This window comes from Corvus moneduloides, chromosome 26 (assembly GCF_009650955.1).
Source record: "Corvus moneduloides isolate bCorMon1 chromosome 26, bCorMon1.pri, whole genome shotgun sequence".
NCBI lineage: Eukaryota > Metazoa > Chordata > Aves > Passeriformes > Corvidae > Corvus > Corvus moneduloides.
The window spans coordinates 1,401,995-1,418,578 of record NC_045501.1 but is presented as its reverse complement, the minus strand read 5'-3'; the positions used below and the strand labels follow the sequence as shown (position 1 = coordinate 1,418,578).

General features: G+C 61.2%; 1 protein-coding gene across 7 annotated transcripts; it reads left to right on the top strand.

Moving 5' to 3' along the window:
• The first annotated feature begins 222 nt into the window (after positions 1-222).
• On the top strand, positions 223-15,516 carry CDK5RAP3 (CDK5 regulatory subunit associated protein 3). 7 transcript variants are annotated; one of them, XM_032091619.1, is made up of 17 exons: positions 223-324; positions 560-617; positions 1,742-1,873; positions 5,482-5,582; positions 6,371-6,419; positions 8,217-8,395; positions 10,512-10,648; positions 12,509-12,656; positions 12,774-12,854; positions 12,949-13,005; positions 13,101-13,166; positions 13,261-13,317; positions 13,413-13,488; positions 13,842-13,930; positions 14,314-14,519; positions 15,086-15,257; positions 15,359-15,516. In XM_032091619.1, the coding sequence occupies exons 1-17, from the start codon at positions 319-321 to the stop codon at positions 15,422-15,424; spliced, it is 1,680 nt and encodes a 559-aa protein (XP_031947510.1). In that variant the 5' UTR covers positions 223-318; the 3' UTR covers positions 15,425-15,516. The 7 variants fall into 7 exon arrangements, with proteins under 7 accessions (XP_031947510.1, XP_031947511.1, XP_031947513.1 ...); XM_032091620.1 differs by lacking the exon at positions 12,949-13,005 and having other exon boundaries at positions 224-324; XM_032091622.1 differs by lacking the exon at positions 13,101-13,166 and having other exon boundaries at positions 224-324.
• The last annotated feature ends 1,068 nt before the right edge of the window (positions 15,517-16,584 follow it).

The following is a 16,584-nucleotide window of genomic DNA, read 5'->3' as shown; positions in this document are numbered from 1 at the left end:
TGGGACCGGGATTGGGGCCGGGATTGAGACCGGGACCGGGATTAAAACCAGGATTGGGATCAGGATTGGGACCGGGATCGGGACTGGGACCCCCGAACTCCTCCGCCATCTCCGATTATTCCCTGAAGACCCCGCCCCTTTCCCTTCCAGCCAATCGAAATGCCGGCACGTGGCGCTGCCGCGGCGCTCCCGCCTTCTGATTGGTGGGAAGGCGGGACCTTTGGGCGGAGCGCGTTTTGATTGGCTGAAGCGCGGGCGCTGAGGCAGGCGATTGGCTGAGGAGGGGAAGGCGGAAGTGGAGAGGCGGAGACGGGAGAGATGCAGGTGAGGAGCGGGAGCGGGACCGGGAGCGGGGAAGGGGAAAGGGAAGGGGAAGGGGAAGGAAGCGGGACCGGGATCGGGATCGGGACCGGGACCGGGACCGGGGAAGGGTCTGGAAGCGGGTCCAGGCCCAGGGGAGCGGGCAAAGCCCGGGCCCGGGCGCTGGAGCGGAAGGTCCCGACCCCCGGCCCACTCCCGGTGCCGGTTCCGGTCCGCATCTCCCGTGTCCTCCCCGCAGGTCGCTCCCCAGGAGTACCAGAATGTGCCCATCGACATCCAGACCAGCAAACTGCTGGGTACGGGAACTCCTCCCCGTCCTTGGCCTCCCCCGGCTCCCCTCTTCCCTCCAAAGCGGGGAAGGAACCAGGAATTCATCCCCGGTTATCCCCGGCCCCATCCCCGCTCTTCCCTCCAAACCGGGGAAGGGCCGGGAATTCGTCCCAGTGTTTGGTTGTTCCCTTTCCCCTCCGGATTTAGGGGGAACACCCAGGAATTCATCCCAATATTTGGCCCCTCCAACCTCTGCCTTTCCCCTCCAGAACTGGGAATTTATCCCAATATTTGACGCTTCATTTCCCTTCCGGATTTGGGGAAAAAGCCGGGAATTCATCCCAATATTCGACCCTTCATTTCCCCTCCGGATCTGGGGGAACACCCGGGAATTCATCCCAATATTTGACCTTTCCTTTCCCCCTCTGGATTTGGGGAAAGACCCGGGAATTCATCCCAATATTTGGCCCCTCCAACCTCCCCCTTTCCCCTCCGATCCCAGGGGTTCCTCCCGGTGTTGGGTCCCCGTGTCCCGGGGGGTGTCCCGGGGGGTGTCCCCCTCACCGTGTCCCCCCCCCCGGTGACCCCGCTGTCCCCATGTCCCCCCATGACCCCGCTGTCCCCGTGTCCCCCCCATGACCCCGCTGTCCCCCTGCCCCCCCCCGGTGACCCCGCTGTCCCCGTGTCCCCCCCCCCCTGTGACCCCGCTGTCCCCGTGTCCCCCCCCATGACCCCGCTGTCCCCATGTCCCCCCCATGACCCCGCTGTCCCCGTGTCCCCCCCGGTGACCCCGCTGTCCCCATGTCCCCCCCATGACCCCGCTGTCCCCGTGTCCCCCCCTGTGACCCCGCTGTCCCCATGTCCCCCCGGTGACCCCGCTGTCCCCGTGTCCCCCCCTGTGACCCCGCTGTCCCCATGTCCCCCCGGTGACCCCGCTGTCCCCGTGTCCCCCCCTGTGACCCCGCTGTCCCCATGTCCCCCCGGTGACCCCACTGTCCCCGTGTCCCCCCCATGACCCCGCTGTCCCCGTGTCCCCCCCCATGACCCCGCTGTCCCCGTGTCCCCCCGGTGACCCCGCTGTCCCCGTGTCCCCCCATGACCCCCCTGTCCCCGTGTCCCCCCTGTGACCCCGCTGTCCCCGTGTCCCCAGACTGGCTCGTGGACCGGCGCCACTGCAGCCGGCGCTGGCAGGCGCAGCTGCAGCTGGTCCGGGAGCGGCTCCAGGTGGCCATCCAGGACATGCCGGAGAACCCGGAGATCAAAGAGCTGCTGGAGGGCTCCTGTGAGTGGGGATTTAGGATTTGGGATTTGGGAGGTGTGTGTGTATGGAGGGGTCACGCCTGTTCCCAAAGGTTTGGTGGTGGTAGCTCAAAAACACCCCCAAAACCTCCTGGAGATCCCTCAACGTCTGCCAGGAACCCCCAAAAAACTCCTGGAGATGCCCTAAAACCTCTTGGGGATCCCTCAAAATCTCCCAGGGATCTCCTAAAACCTCCCAGGAACCCCCAAAAAACTCCTGGAGATGCCCTAGAACCTCCTGGGGATCCCTCAAAACCTCTGGGGGATCCCTCAAAACCTCCTGGAGATGCCCAAAAACCTTCTGGAGATGCCCTAGAACCTCTTGGGGATCCCTCAAAATCTCCCAGGGATCCAAAACTTCCCAGGGATCCCCTAAAACCTCCTGGGAACCCCCAAAAACCTCCAAGAGATGCCCAAAAACCTCCTGGAGATGCCCTAAAACCTCTTGGGGATCCCTCAAAACTTCCCAGGGATCCAAAACTTCCCAGAGATCCCTCAAAACCTCCCAGGGACCTTCCAGAACTTCCCAGGGATTCCCTAAAACCTCCAAGGGAGCCCCAAAAACCTCCAGGAGATGCCCTAAAACCTCCTGGGGATCCCTCAAAACCTCCTGGAGATGCCCAAAAACCTTCTGGAGATGCCCTAGAACCTCTTGGGGATCCCTTAAAACTTCCCAGGGATCCAAAACTTCCCAGGGATCCTCCAAAACTTCCCAGGGATCCCCTAAAAGCTCCTGGGAACCCCCAAAAACCTCCAAGAGATGCCCTAGAACCTCCTGGGGGTCCCTCAGAACCTCCTGGGAATCCCTCAGAGCCTCCTGGAGATCCCTCAGAACCTCCTGGGAGTCCCTCAGAACCTCCTGGAGATCCCTCAGAACCTCCTGGAGATCCCTCAGAACCTCCTGGGAGTCCCTCAGAACCTCCTGGAGATCCCTCAGAACCTCCTGGAGATCTCTCAGAGCCTCCTGGAGATGCCCAAAAACCTCCTGGGGTCCCTCAGAACCTCCTGGAGATCCCTCAGAGCCTCCTGGGAGTCCCTCAGAACCTCCTGGAGATCCCTCAGAGGCTCCTGGGGGTCCCTCAGAACCTCCTGGAGATCCCTCAGAGGCTCCTGGGGGTCCCTCAGAACCTCCTGGGGGTCCCTCAGAGCCTCCTGGAGATGCCCAAAAACCTCCTGGGGGTCCCTCAGAACCTCCTGGGGGTCCCTCAGAACCTCCTGGGGGTCCCTCAGAACCTCCTGGGAGTCCCTCAGAGCCTCCTGGAGATGCCCAAAAACCTCCTGGGAATCCCTCAGAGCCTCCTGGGAATCCCTCAGAGCCTCCTGGAGATCCCTCAGAACCTCCTGGAGATCCCTCAGAACCTCCTGGGGGTCCCTCAGAGCCTCCTGGAGATCCCTCAGAACCTCCTGGAGATCCCTCAGAACCTCCTGGGGGTCCCTCAGAGCCTCCTGGAGATCCCTCAGAACCTCCTGGAGATCTCTCAGAGCCTCCTGGAGATCCCTCAGAACCTCCTGGGAGTCCCTCAGAACCTCCTGGAGATCCCTCAGAACCTCCTGGAGATCTCTCAGAGCCTCCTGGAGATCCCTCAGAACCTCCTGGGGGTCCCTCAGAACCTCCTGGAGATCCCTCAGAGCCTCCTGGGGGTCCCTCAGAACCTCCTGGAGATCCCTCAGAGGCTCCTGGGGGTCCCTCAGAACCTCCTGGGGGTCCCTCAGAACCTCCTGGAGATCCCTCAGAGCCTCCTGGGAATCCCTCAGAGCCTCCTGGAGATCCCTCAGAACCTCCTGGGAATCCCTCAGAGCCTCCTGGAGATCCCTCAGAACCTCCTGGGAATCCCTCAGAGCCTCCTGGAGATCCCTCAGAGCCTCCTGGAGATGCCCAAAAACCTCCTGGGGGTCCCTCAGAACCTCCTGGAGATTCCTCAGAGCCTCCTGGAGATGCCCAAAAACCTCCTGGAGATCCCTCAGAACCTCCTGGGAATCCCTCAGAGCCTCCTGGAGATCCCTCAGAACCTCCTGGGAGTCCCTCAGAACCTCCTGGAGATCCCTCAGAACCTCCTGGGGGTCCCTCAGAGGCTCCTGGGGGTCCCTCAGAACCTCCTGGAGATCCCTCAGAGGCTCCTGGGGGTCCCTCAGAACCTCCTGGGGGTCCCTCAGAACCTCCTGGGAATCCCTCAGAGCCTCCTGGAGATCCCTCAGAACCTCCTGGGAATCCCTCAGAGCCTCCTGGAGATCCCTCAGAGCCTCCTGGGAATCCCTCAGAGCCTCCTGGAGATCCCTCAGAACCTCCTGGGAATCCCTCAGAGCCTCCTGGAGATCCCTCAGAACCTCCTGGGAATCCCTCAGAGCCTCCTGGAGATCCCTCAGAACCTCCTGGAGATCCCTCAGAGCCTCCTGGAGATGCCCAAAAACCTCCTGGGGGTCCCTCAGAACCTCCTGGAGATCCCTCAGAACCTCCTGGGAATCCCTCAGAGCCTCCTGGAGATCCCTCAGAACCTCCTGGAGATTCCTCAGAGCCTCCTGGAGATGCCCAAAAACCTCCTGGAGATCCCTCAGAACCTCCTGGGAATCCCTCAGAGCCTCCTGGAGATCCCTCAGAACCTCCTGGGAGTCCCTCAGAACCTCCTGGAGATCCCTCAGAACCTCCTGGAGATCCCTCAGAGCCTCCTGGAGATGCCCAAAAACCTCCTGGGGGTCCCTCAGAACCTCCTGGAGATCCCTCAGAGGCTCCTGGGGGTCCCTCAGAACCTCCTGGGAATCCCTCAGAGCCTCCTGGAGATCCCTCAGAACCTCCTGGGAATCCCTCAGAGCCTCCTGGAGATCCCTCAGAACCTCCTGGAGATCCCTCAGAGCCTCCTGGAGATGCCCAAAAACCTCCTGGGGGTCCCTCAGAACCTCCTGGAGATTCCTCAGAGCCTCCTGGAGATGCCCAAAAACCTCCTGGAGATCCCTCAGAACCTCCTGGGAATCCCTCAGAGCCTCCTGGAGATCCCTCAGAACCTCCTGGGAGTCCCTCAGAACCTCCTGGAGATCCCTCAGAACCTCCTGGAGATCCCTCAGAGGCTCCTGGGGGTCCCTCAGAACCTCCTGGAGATCCCTCAGAACCTCCTGGAGATCCCTCAGAACCTCCTGGAGATCCCTCAGAGCCTCCTGGAGATGCCCAAAAACCTCCTGGGGGTCCCTCAGAACCTCCTGGGGGTCCCTCAGAGCCTCCTGGAGATCCCTCAGAACCTCCTGGGGGTCCCTCAGAACCTCCTGGAGATCCCTCAGAGCCTCCTGGAGATGCCCAAAAACCTCCTGGGAATCCCTCAGAGCCTCCTGGGGGTCCCTCAGAACCTCCTGGGAATCCCTCAGAACCTCCTGGGAATCCCTCAGAGCCTCCTGGAGATGCCCAAAAACCTCCTGGGAATCCCTCAGAGCCTCCTGGAGATCCCTCAGAGGCTCCTGGAGATCCCTCAGAGCCTCCTGGGGGTCCCTCAAAACCTCCTGGGGGTCCCTCAGAGGCTCCTGGGGGTCCCTCAAAACCTCCTGGGGGTCCCTCAGAGGCTCCCAGGCCCCCCCGCCCGCCGTGACCCCGTCCCTGCTCCGCCCCAGACCTGCACTACTTCCACTGCCTGCGGATCGTGGAGATCCTCAAGGGCACCGAGGCCTCCACCAAGAACCTCTTCGGGCGCTACTCGTCCCAAAGGATGAAGGTGGGAGCGGCCTCCTCTTCCTCCTCTTCCTCCTCTTCCTCCTCTTCCTCCTCTTCCTCCTCTTCCTCCTCTTCCTCCTCTTCCTCCTCTTCCTCCTCTTCCTCCTCTTCCTCCTCTTCCTCCTCTTCCTCCTCTTCCTTCTCTTCCTCCTCTTCCCCCTCTTTCTATTCATCCTTCTTTTCCTCTTCATCCTCCTGTTCCTCCATCCTCCTCATCCTCTTCCACCTCATTCCCTTCCTCCTCTTCCTCCTCATCCTCCTCTTCCACCTCATCCTCCCCTTCATCCCCTTCCTCCCCTTCCTCCTCATCCTCCTGTTCCTTCTCTTCCTCTTCATCCTCTTCATCCTCCTCTTCCTCCTCTTCCTCCTCTCCCTCCTCTTCCTCCTCTTCCTCCTCTTCCTCTTCATCCTCCTCTTCCTCTTCATCCCCCTCTTCCACCTCATCCTCCTCTTCCTCTTCATCCCCCTCATCCTCCTCCTTCCCCTCCCTCCCCTTCCTCCCCTTCCTCCTCATCCTCCTGTTCCTTCTCTTTCTATTCATCCTTCTCTTCCTCTTCATTCTCTTCATCCTCTTCATCCTCCTCTTCCTCCTCTTCCTCCTCATCTCCCTCCTCCTCCTCCTCCTCCATCCCCCTCTTCCTCTTCTTCCCTTCCTCCTCTTCCTCCTCCCTCCTCCTCTTCCACCTCATTCTCTCCCTCCTCATCCTTCTCTTTTTCTTCATCCTCCTCTTCCTCCTCCATCCTCCTCCTCCTCCTCCCGTCCCTGCTCACGCTCCCGTCCCTCCCCAGGACTGGCAGGAGGTCGTGTCCCTCTACGAGAAGGAGAACACCTACCTGGGTACGGGCTGGGGAGTGGGGATGGGAACGATGAATCCCAGTGGGATGGGAGCCCCGAGGTGTCCCAGAGAAGCCCCTGCGCGGGTGGAGTTCAGTCCCTGAACTGGGATGGGAAAGGGGAATTCAACCTCCAAACTGGGATGGGATGGATGGGATGGGATCAATGGGATGGGATGGGATCAGTGGGATGAGATGGGATCAGTGGGATGGGATGGGATGGGATGGGATGGGATCAATGGAATGGGATGGGGTGGGAGGGGAGGGGATGGATGGGATGGGACAGGATGGGATTTAAGGGGCAGGAAGTGTGGGAATGCCAAATCCCAGCGGGATGGGAGCCCTGAGACACCCCAAGGACCCCACGGATGGATGGAATTCAGTCCCCTGAACTGGGATGGGAAAGGGGAATTCAACCTCCAAACTGGGACGGGATGAGATGGGATGGGATGGATGGGATGGGATGGGATGGGATGGGATGGGATGGGATGGGATGGGATGGGATTGGATGGGATTGGATGGGATGGGATGGGATGGGATTGGATGGGATTGGATGGGATGGATGGGTTGGGATGGGATGGGTTGGGATGGGATGGGTTGGGATGGGATGGGATTGGATGGGATGGGATGGGATGGGATGGATGGGTTGGGATGGGATGGGATGGGATGGGATGGGATGGGATGGGATGGGATGGGATGGGATTGGATGGGATTGGATGGGATGGGATGGGATGGGATTGGATGGGATTGGATGGGATGGATGGGTTGGGATGGGATGGGTTGGGATGGGATGGGATTGGATGGGATGGGATGGGATGGGATGGGATGGATGGGTTGGGATGGGATGGGATTGGATGGGATGGGATGGGATTGGATGGGATTGGATGGGATGGGATGGGATTGGATGGGATGGATGGGATGGGATGGATGGGATGGGATGGGATGGGATGGGATGGGATGGATGGGATGGGATGGGTTGGGATGGGATGGGTTGGGATGGGATGGGATGGGTTGGGATGGGATGGGTTGGGATGGGATGGGATGGGATGGGATGGGATGGGATGGATGGGATGGACGGGATGGGATGGGATGGGATGGGATGGGATGGACGGGATGGGCGGGATGGGATGGGATGGGATGGGATGGGATGGGATGGATGGGATGGGATGGGATGGATGGGATGGGCGGGATGGGATGGGATGGGATGGGATGGATGGGATGGATGGGATGGGATGGGATGGGATGGATGGGATGGACGGGATGGGATGGGATGGGATGGGATGGATGGGATGGGATGGGATGGGATGGGATGGGCGGGATGGGATGGGATGGGATGGGATGGATGGGATGGACGGGATGGGATGGGATGGGATGGGATGGATGGGATGGGATGGGATGGGATGGGATGGGCGGGATGGGATGGGATGGGATGGGATGGATGGGATGGATGGGATGGGATGGGATGGGATGGATGGGATGGATGGGATGGGATGGGATGGGATGGATGGGATGGATGGGATGGATGGGATGGGATGGGATGGGATGGATGGGATGGACGGGATGGGATGGGATGGGATGGGATGGGATGGGATGGATGGGATGGGATGGGATGGAATGGGATGGGATGGGATGGGATGGACGGGATGGGATGGGATGGGATGGATGGGATGGGATGAAACGGGGAATTCAACCGCCGAGCAGCGGCGCCAAGGGACGGGATTTGCGGGAACGCCAAATCCCAACGGGACGAGACCCCTGGGATGTGTGGGAGCCCCGGGGGTGACCCCGCTGTCCCCCCCAGCCGAGCTCTCGAGCCTCCTGGGGCGCAGCATCGGCTACGAGGTGCCGGCGCTGCGGCGGCAGCTGGGGCGCTGCCAGCAGGCGCAGCAGGAGCTGGCGCGGCGCGAGGACGAGTGCCAGCTCGGGGCCAGCGAGCTCCGGGAGCGCTTCCTGGCCTCCTGCAGGCAGTACGGGATTGCCGTGAGTGCCGGGATGGGCCGGCCCCGAAACGGGCCCGAAAGGACCCCAAACGGGCCTGAAAGAACCCCAAACGGGCATAAAATAACCCCAAACGGGCCTGAAAGGACCCCAAACGGGGCTGAAAGAACCCCAAACAGGCATAAAATAACCCCAAACAGGCATAAAATAACCCCAAACGGGCCTGAAAGGACCCCAAACGGGGCTGAAAGAACCCCAAACAGGCATAAAATAACCCCAAATGGGCGTAAAATAACCCCAAACGGGCCTGAAAGGACCCCAAACGGGCCTGAAAGAACCCCAAACGGGCATAAAATAACCCCAAACAGGCATAAAATAACCCCAAACGGGCCTGAAAGGACCCCAAACGGGGCTGAAAGAACCCCAAACAGGCATAAAATAACCCCAAATGGGCGTAAAATAACCCCAAACGGGCGTGAAAGAACCCCAAACGGGCCTGAAAGAACCCCAAACGGGCCTGAAAGAACCCCAAACAGGCATAAAATAACCCCAAACGGGCATAAAATAACCCCAAACGGGCGTGAAAGAACCCCAAACGGGCCTGAAAGGACCCCAAACGGGGCTGAAAGAACCCCAAACAGGCATAAAATAACCCCAAACGGGCCTGAAAGGACCCCAAACGGGCCTGAAAGGACCCCAAACGGGGCTGAAAGAACCCCAAACAGGCATAAAATAACCCCAAACGGGCCTGAAAGGACCCCAAACGGGCCTGAAAGAACCCCAAATGGGCATAAAATAACCCCAAACAGGCATAAAATAACCCCAAACGGGCATAAAATAACCCCAAATGGGCGTAAAATAACCCCAAACGGGCCTGAAAGGACCCCAAAGGGGGCTGAAAGGACCCCAAACGGGCGTGAAAGAACCCCAAACGGGGCTGAAAGGACCCCAAACGGGCGTGAAAGAACCCCAAACGGGGCTGAAAGGACCCCAAATGGGGCTGAAAGAACCCCTGAGCAGACTCTAAAATAACCCCAAAAGAGACCCTAAACCAGGCCCAAACCAGCTCTAAAATAACCCCAAAGAGACCCCAAAATAAGCCCTGAGCAGACCCTAAACCAGCCCTAAAATTACCCCAAACGGGCCTGAAAGAACCCCAAACGGGCCTGAAATAACCCCAAAGGGGCGTAAAATAACCCCAAACGGGGCTGAAATAACCCCTGAGCAGACCCTAAAATAACCCCAAAGGAGACCCTAAAATGGGCCCAAACCAGCTCTGAAATAACCCCAAATGGGGCTGAAATAACCCCTGAGCAGACCCTAGAACAGGCATAAAATGACCCCAAAGGAGACCCTAAACCAGGCCCAAACCAGCTCTAGAATAACCCCAAAGAGACCCCAAAATAAGCCCTGAGCAGACCCTAAAACAGCCCTAAAATAACCCCAAAGGGGCCTGAAAGAACCCCAAATGGGGCTGAAATAACCCCAAAGGGGCCTAAAATAACCCCAAATGGGGCTGAAATAACCCCTGAGCAGACCCTAAACCAGCCCTAAAATAACCCCAAAGAGACCCCAAAATAACCCCAGGACAGCTGCCCAAAACTGACCCTAAAGCAGCCCCCAAAATCCCCAGAGCAGCCCCCCCCCAGCTGCCCAGAGGGGTCACACTGGGACCAGGCTGTCCCCAGGGTGTCCCAGGGTGTCCCCAGGGTGTCCCCAATGACCCCAGGGTGTCCCAGGGTGTCCCCAGGTGTCCCAGGGTATCCCCGGCTGTCCCCAAAGTGTCCCTGCAGTGTCCCCAGGCTGTCCCCAGGGTGTCCCCAGGCTGTCCCCAGGCTGTCCCAGGGTGTCCCTGATGTCCCCAGGGTGTCCCTGCGTGTCCCCACGATGTCCCCAGGGTGTCCCAGGCTGTCCCAGGGTGTCCCCGATGTCCCCACAGTGTCCCCAGGGTGTGCCCAGGGTGTCCCCAGGGTGTCCCCAGGGTGTCCCAGGGTGTCCCCAGGGTGTCCCCAGGCTGTCCCAGGGTGTCCCTGCGTGTCCCCAGGGTGTCCCAGGCTGTCCCAGGGTGTCCCAGGGTGTCCCCGATGTCCCCACAGTGTCCCCAGGGTGTGCCCAGGGTGTCCCCAGGGTGTCCCCAGGGTGTCCCCGATGTCCCCAGGGTGCCGACGTGCGCCAGGAGCTGCTGGCGCTGGTTCAGGAGCTGCCGTCGCTGCTGTCCCGCATCGGGGCCGGCGCCAGCGCCCTCGGGGAGGCCATCGAGCTGTACCAGGCCTGTGTGGCCTTCGTGTGTGACAGGTAGGGACAGAGCCCGGGCGGCCCTGGCACCCCAGAACACCCCTGAGCCCCCCAAACCAGCTCCTGTCCACACAAAATACCCCTAAACCCCCCCAAAACAGCCCTAATCCACACAAAATACCCCTAAAACCCCCAAACCAGCTCCTGTCCACACAAAATACCCCTAAACCCCCCCAAAACAGCCCTAATCCACACAAAATACCCCTAAAACCCCCAAACCAGCTCCTATCCACACAAAATACCCCTAAACCCCCCCAAAACAGCCCTAATCCACACAAAATACCCCTAAAACCCCCAAACCAGCTCCTGTCCACACAAAATACCCCTAAACCCCCCCAAAACAGCCCTAATCCACACAAAATACCCCTAAAACCCCCAAACCAGCTCCTATCCACACAAAATACCCCTAAACAACCCCAAAACAGCCCTAATCCACACAAAATACCCCTAAAACCCCCAAACCAGCTCCTGTCCACACAAAATACCCCTAAACAACCCCAAAACAGCCCTAATCCACACAAAATACCCCTAAAACCCCCCAAAACCAGCTCCTATACCCCTAAACCCCCCGAAGCAGCCCTAATCCACACAAAATACCCTTAAACCCCCCAAAACAGCTTCTATACCCCTAAACCCCCCCAAAACAGCTCCTATCCACACAAAATACCCCTAAACCCCCCAAAGCAGCCCTAATCCACACAAAATACCCCTAAACCCCCCCCAAACCAGCTCCTATCCACACAAAATATCCCCAAAACCCCCCAAAACATTCCTAATCCACACAAAATATCCCTGAACACCCCCAAAACATTCCTAATCCACACAAAATACCCCAACCCCCCCCAAACCAGCTCCTATCCACACAAAAGACCCTTAAAGCCCCCAAACCAGCTCCTATCTACACAAAATACCCCAAAACAGCCCTAATCCACACAAAATACCCCAAAACACCCCCAAAACAGCCCTAATCCACACAAAATACCCCTGAGCCCCCCAAAACAGCTCCTGTCCACACAAAATACCCCTAAAGCCCCCAAACCAGCTCCTATCCACACAAAACACCCCTGAGCCCCCAAACCAGCTCCTATCTACACAAAATACCCCAAAACAGCCCTAATCCATACAAAATACCCCAAAACACCCCCAAAACAGCCCTAATCCACACAAAATACCCCTGAGCCCCCCAAAACAGCTCCTGTCCACACAAAATACCCCTAAAACCCCCCAAAACATCCCTAATCCACACAAAATACCCCTAAACACCCCCCAAACAGCCCTAATCCACACAAAACACACCTAAAGCCCCCAAACCAGCTCCTATCCACACAAAATACCCCTAAACCCCCCCAAAACAGCCCTAATCCACACGAAATACCCCTAAAACCCCCAAAACAGCTCCTATCCACACAAAATACCCTTAAACCCCCCAAAACAGCTTCTATACCCCTAAACCCCCCGAAGCAGCCCTAATCCACACAAAACACCCCTAAAACCCCCAAACCAGCTCCTATCCACACAAAACACCCCTGAGCCCCCCAAACCAGCTCCTGTCCACACAAAATACCCCTAAAACCGCCCGAAACATCCCTAATCCACACAAAATACCCCTAAAGCCCCCAAACCAGTTCCTATACCCCTAAACCCCCCCAAACCAGCTCCTATCCACACAAAACACCCCTAAACCCCCCAAAACAGCTTCTATACCCCCAAACCCCCCAAACCAGCTCCTGTCCACACAAAACACCCCTAAACCCCCCAAACCAGCCCTAATCCCCCCCCCCCCAAAACCACCCCCCGCTCCCCCCAAAACCCCAGGCCCGGCGGTGCTGGGGTGTCCCCTCACCGCTGTCCCCTCGCCAGCCCCGGGGCCGAGGTGGTCCCGCTGCTGCGCTTTGTGGGGCGCAGTGGGAACACCACGGTGTTCCAGTGGCGCACGGGGCTGCCGCCGCGCCGGGTGGAGCGGCCGGAGCTGCGCCGGACCCCGCAGGAGCCGCCTCAGCAGGACACGGTGGGTCCTGGCAGGGAAAGGGAGGGGGACGGGCAGCGGAGACCCCAAATTGCTCTGCCGGGCGGTTTTGGGGTCGTGGCTCAGGGCGGGTTTTTTGGGGGGGCTCTTTTTGCACAGATTGATTGGGGGGATTTCCCGGCGGAGGCGCCTCAGGGTGGGGACATCGACTGGGGGATCACGGTGGAGCCCAGTCCGCAGGTGGGTGGCATCGCTCGGGGTCAGGGGTGTCCCTGTGTCCCCAGATCTCCCCTGTGTCACCCTTTGTCACCGTTTGTCACCCTTTTTTCCTCAGGGTGACGATTGGGGTGACGGGGAGAAGGGGACGATCACGGTGGAGCCCAGTCCGCAGGTGGGTGGCATCGCTCGGGGTCAGGGGTGTCCCTGTGTCCCCAAATCCCCGCTGATGTCCCCCTGTGTCACCCTGTGTCACCCTTTGTTCCTCAGGGGGACGATGGCATCGATTGGGGTGACGGAGAGAAGGGGACGATCACGGTGGAGCCCAGTCCGCAGGTGGGTGGCATCGCTCGGGGTCAGGGGTGTCCCTGTGTCCCCAAATCTCCCCTGTGTCACCCTTTGTCACCGTTTGTCACCCTTTTTTCCTCAGGGTGACGATTGGGGTGACGGGGAGAAGGGGACGATCACGGTGGAGCCCAGTCCGCAGGTGGGTGGCATCGCTCGGGGTCAGGGGTGTCCCTGTGTCCCCAAATCCCCGCTGATGTCCCCCTGTGTCACCCTGTGTCACCCTTTGTTCCTCAGGGCGACGATGGCATCGATTGGGGTGACGGAGAGGGACAGGAGGGGACGATCACGGTGGTGGAGGCTGGAACTGAGGGTGAGCAGGGCTGGGGGGTCCCAAGGGGGGGGACAGGCAGCTCCCATCCCCCATATTCCCATTTCCCAGTGCCCCTGGACACCACAGAGGGGTCTGGGGATGGGATTTGGGGTCCCATCCCTGTCCCCCTCATCGCCCAGTGCCCCTGGACACCACAGAGGGGTCTGGGGATGGGATTTGGGGTGATGCTGAGATGGGTTTGGGGTCCCATCCCTGTCCCCTTCATCGCCCAGTGCCCCTGGGCACCACAGAGGGATTTGGGATTGGGGCAGAGGGTGGGATTTGGGTGCTGGCCAGGGGGGTTTTGGGTGCCCTGGGGTGATGCTGAGATGGTTTTGGGGTCCCACCCCCAGCCCCCGAGGGGGTTGCCCGCGGCTCGGACGCGCTGACCCTGCTGGAGAACCCCGAGACGCGGAACCAGTTCATCGACGAGCTGATGGAGGTGGGCACGAGGGGACGGCCACTGGCCCTGCCCCCGGGGTGGCCCTGGGGGTGAGTGACCCCACGGGTGAGTGACCCCACGGGTGAGTGACCCCGGGGCTGAGTGACCCCGCGGGTGAGTGACCCCATGGGTGAGTGACCCCATGGGTGAGTGACCCCACGGGTGAGTGACCCCGGGGCTGAGTGACCCCACGGGTGAGTGACCCCATGGGTGAGTGACCCCGCGGGTGAGTGACCCCATGGGTGAGTGACCCCACGGGTGAGTGACCCCGGGGCTGAGTGACCCCACGGGTGAGTGACCCCGGGGCTGAGTGACCCCATGGGTGAGTGACCCCACGGGTGAGTGACCCCGCGGGTGAGTGACCCCATGCCCCGTCCCCACAGCTGGAGCTGTTCCTGGCGCAGCGGCTGCTGGAGCTGGAGGACGAGGCCGACGTGGTGGCCATGAGCCAGCTGCAGCTGGCCCCGGCTGTGCTGCAGGGCCAGAGCGGCGACCGCGTGCGGGCCCAGCTGGCCACGGCCCGGGAGCTGCTGGCCCAGCTCTGCTCCCGCAGCGTCCAGCACCTCTGCATGATCCTCGCTTCGCCCAGGTGCCCGAAAGTGCCCCAAAAAAGCCCCCAAACAGAGACTGAAATAGTCCTAGAACACTCCCTAAACAGCCCCTAAAATAGCCTCTAAAATAGCCCTAAAGCAGCCCCAAAATAGGCCCTAAAATAGCCCCAAAACAGGCCCAGGGGATGGAGAGGGGTCAGCGCTGGGAGTGGCCGTGGGGATTGGGGGAGAGGGTCTGGAGGGGGAGGTGTCCCTGTGTGGGGATGACCCCTGGCCATGTCGGGGTGGCTGAGGTGGCCCTGGCTGTCCCCTGGCCATGGCAGGGGTGGCTGAGGTGGCCCTGGCCATGTCGGGGTGGCTGAGGTGGCCCTGGCTGTCCCTTGGCCATGTCGGGGTGGCTGAGGTGGCCCTGGCTGTCCCCTGGCTGTGTCGGGGTGGCTGAGGTGGCCCTGGCCATGTCGGGGTGGCTGAGGTGGCCCTGGCTGTCCCTTGGCCATGTCGGGGTGGCTGAGGTGGCCCTGGCTGTTCCCTGGCCGTGTCAGGGTGGCTGAGGTGGCCCTGGCCGTGCAGGGGGGTGGCTGAGGGTCCCTGGCTGTCCCCCCAGGTACGTGGAGCGGGTGACGGCGCTGCTGCGGCAGAAGCTGCACCAGGCCGAGCTGCTGCTGGCCAAGAGGGACGCGCTGGCCCAGAAGCGCCGCGAGGCGCTGGCCGAGCAGGCGGCCCTGGAGCCCAAACTGCAGCGGCTGCAGGAGAAGACCAGGGAGCTCCAGAAACTGGTGAGGGAGGGCTGGAGACCCCACAAGACCCTCCCTGCACCCCGATTTTGCCCCTTCCCACCCCACAAGGCGCCCTGAGCCCCTCGCCGTGTGTGTTGCAGATCGAGGCCGACATCTCCAGGCGCTACGGGGGCCGGCCGGTCAACCTGATGGGCATCAACCTGTGAGCCCCGAGAGGCAGAGGGGGGGTTCTGCCCCTGCCGCACCCCCTGCCCACCCCTGCCGTGCTGCTGGCTGCGGGCTGGTGGTGAATAAACCCAAATTTTCCTCCCAAATCGAGCTGGAGTTGAGGCGGGGCGGAGAAACCCCCCCCCCCACAAAAAAGGTTTGGGGGGGCTCGGGGCCACCAGAACCTCGGGGCCACCAGAACCTGGGGGCCACCAGAAGCCCGCGCCTGGTCCTTGGGGTGGCCGTGCTGGGGGGCTCCCGGCGCTGGGAGGGGGCGGTCGGGTTTTAATTTCAGAGCGGGTGACCCATGGCCGGGTGGGGCTGGCGGTGTCGCTGGGTGGGCCGGACCGGGCCGGACTGGGCCGGACTGGGCTGAACTGGGCCGGACTGGGCCGAAGTGGGTCGGACTGGGCCGGACTGGGTCGAACTGGGTCGGACTGGGCTGGACCGGGCCGGACTGGGTCGGACTGGGCTGGACCGGGTCGAATTGGGCCGCACCGGGCCGGACCACGCCGAACTGGGCCGAACTGGGCTGAGCTGGGCCGAACTGGGCCGAACTGGGCTGAACTGGGCTGAACCGGGCCGAACTGGGCTGAACTGGGCTGAACTGGGTCGAACCGGGCCGCACCGGGCCGAACGGGCCTGGACTGGGCCGGAGCCCCGGAGCGGCTTTGGGGCGGGGCTGCCGTGCCCTGTGACGTAATCCAGTGGCCGCACCCCCTCTGGGAGGCCATTGGTTGATGTCGCGCGCTGGCCCCGCCTCCTCTGACGTAGCAGCCGCTCATTGGTCCGACTCTGCTGTGGGACCGCCCCACGCAGGGCTCGGGGGGTCCCCGGTGGGACAGGGGGGGCCCCAATGGGGCGCGGGGTCCTATTGAGGCGGGGGGTGCGGCTCTGGGGGTCCGTCCCCCCAGGGAGTGGGGCACAGAGAGCCCCGTTCCCAGGGATCTGGGGGGTCCCGACCCCATGGGATCCGGTTTTGGGGGATGCTGGCCCCGTGGGATCCAGCTGTGGGGGGCTCCTGATCCCGTGGAATCCACCTTGCCGGATGTGAGGGGGGGGGGGGCTCGTGCCCCATGGAACTCGGCTGTGGGGCTGTGCGGGGCTCCTGGCCCCATGGAATCCATTTGGGGCGATGTGGGGCTCCTGATCCCATGGG

Coding starts and splice junctions, on each gene's coding strand:
- CDK5RAP3 (XM_032091619.1), top strand. Junction 13,006..13,100: donor CGGTGGAGCCCAGTCCGCAG/GTGGGTGGCATC, acceptor TTTGTTCCTCAG/GGGGACGATGGCATCGATTG. Junction 13,167..13,260: donor CGGTGGAGCCCAGTCCGCAG/GTGGGTGGCATC, acceptor TTTTTTCCTCAG/GGTGACGATTGGGGTGACGG.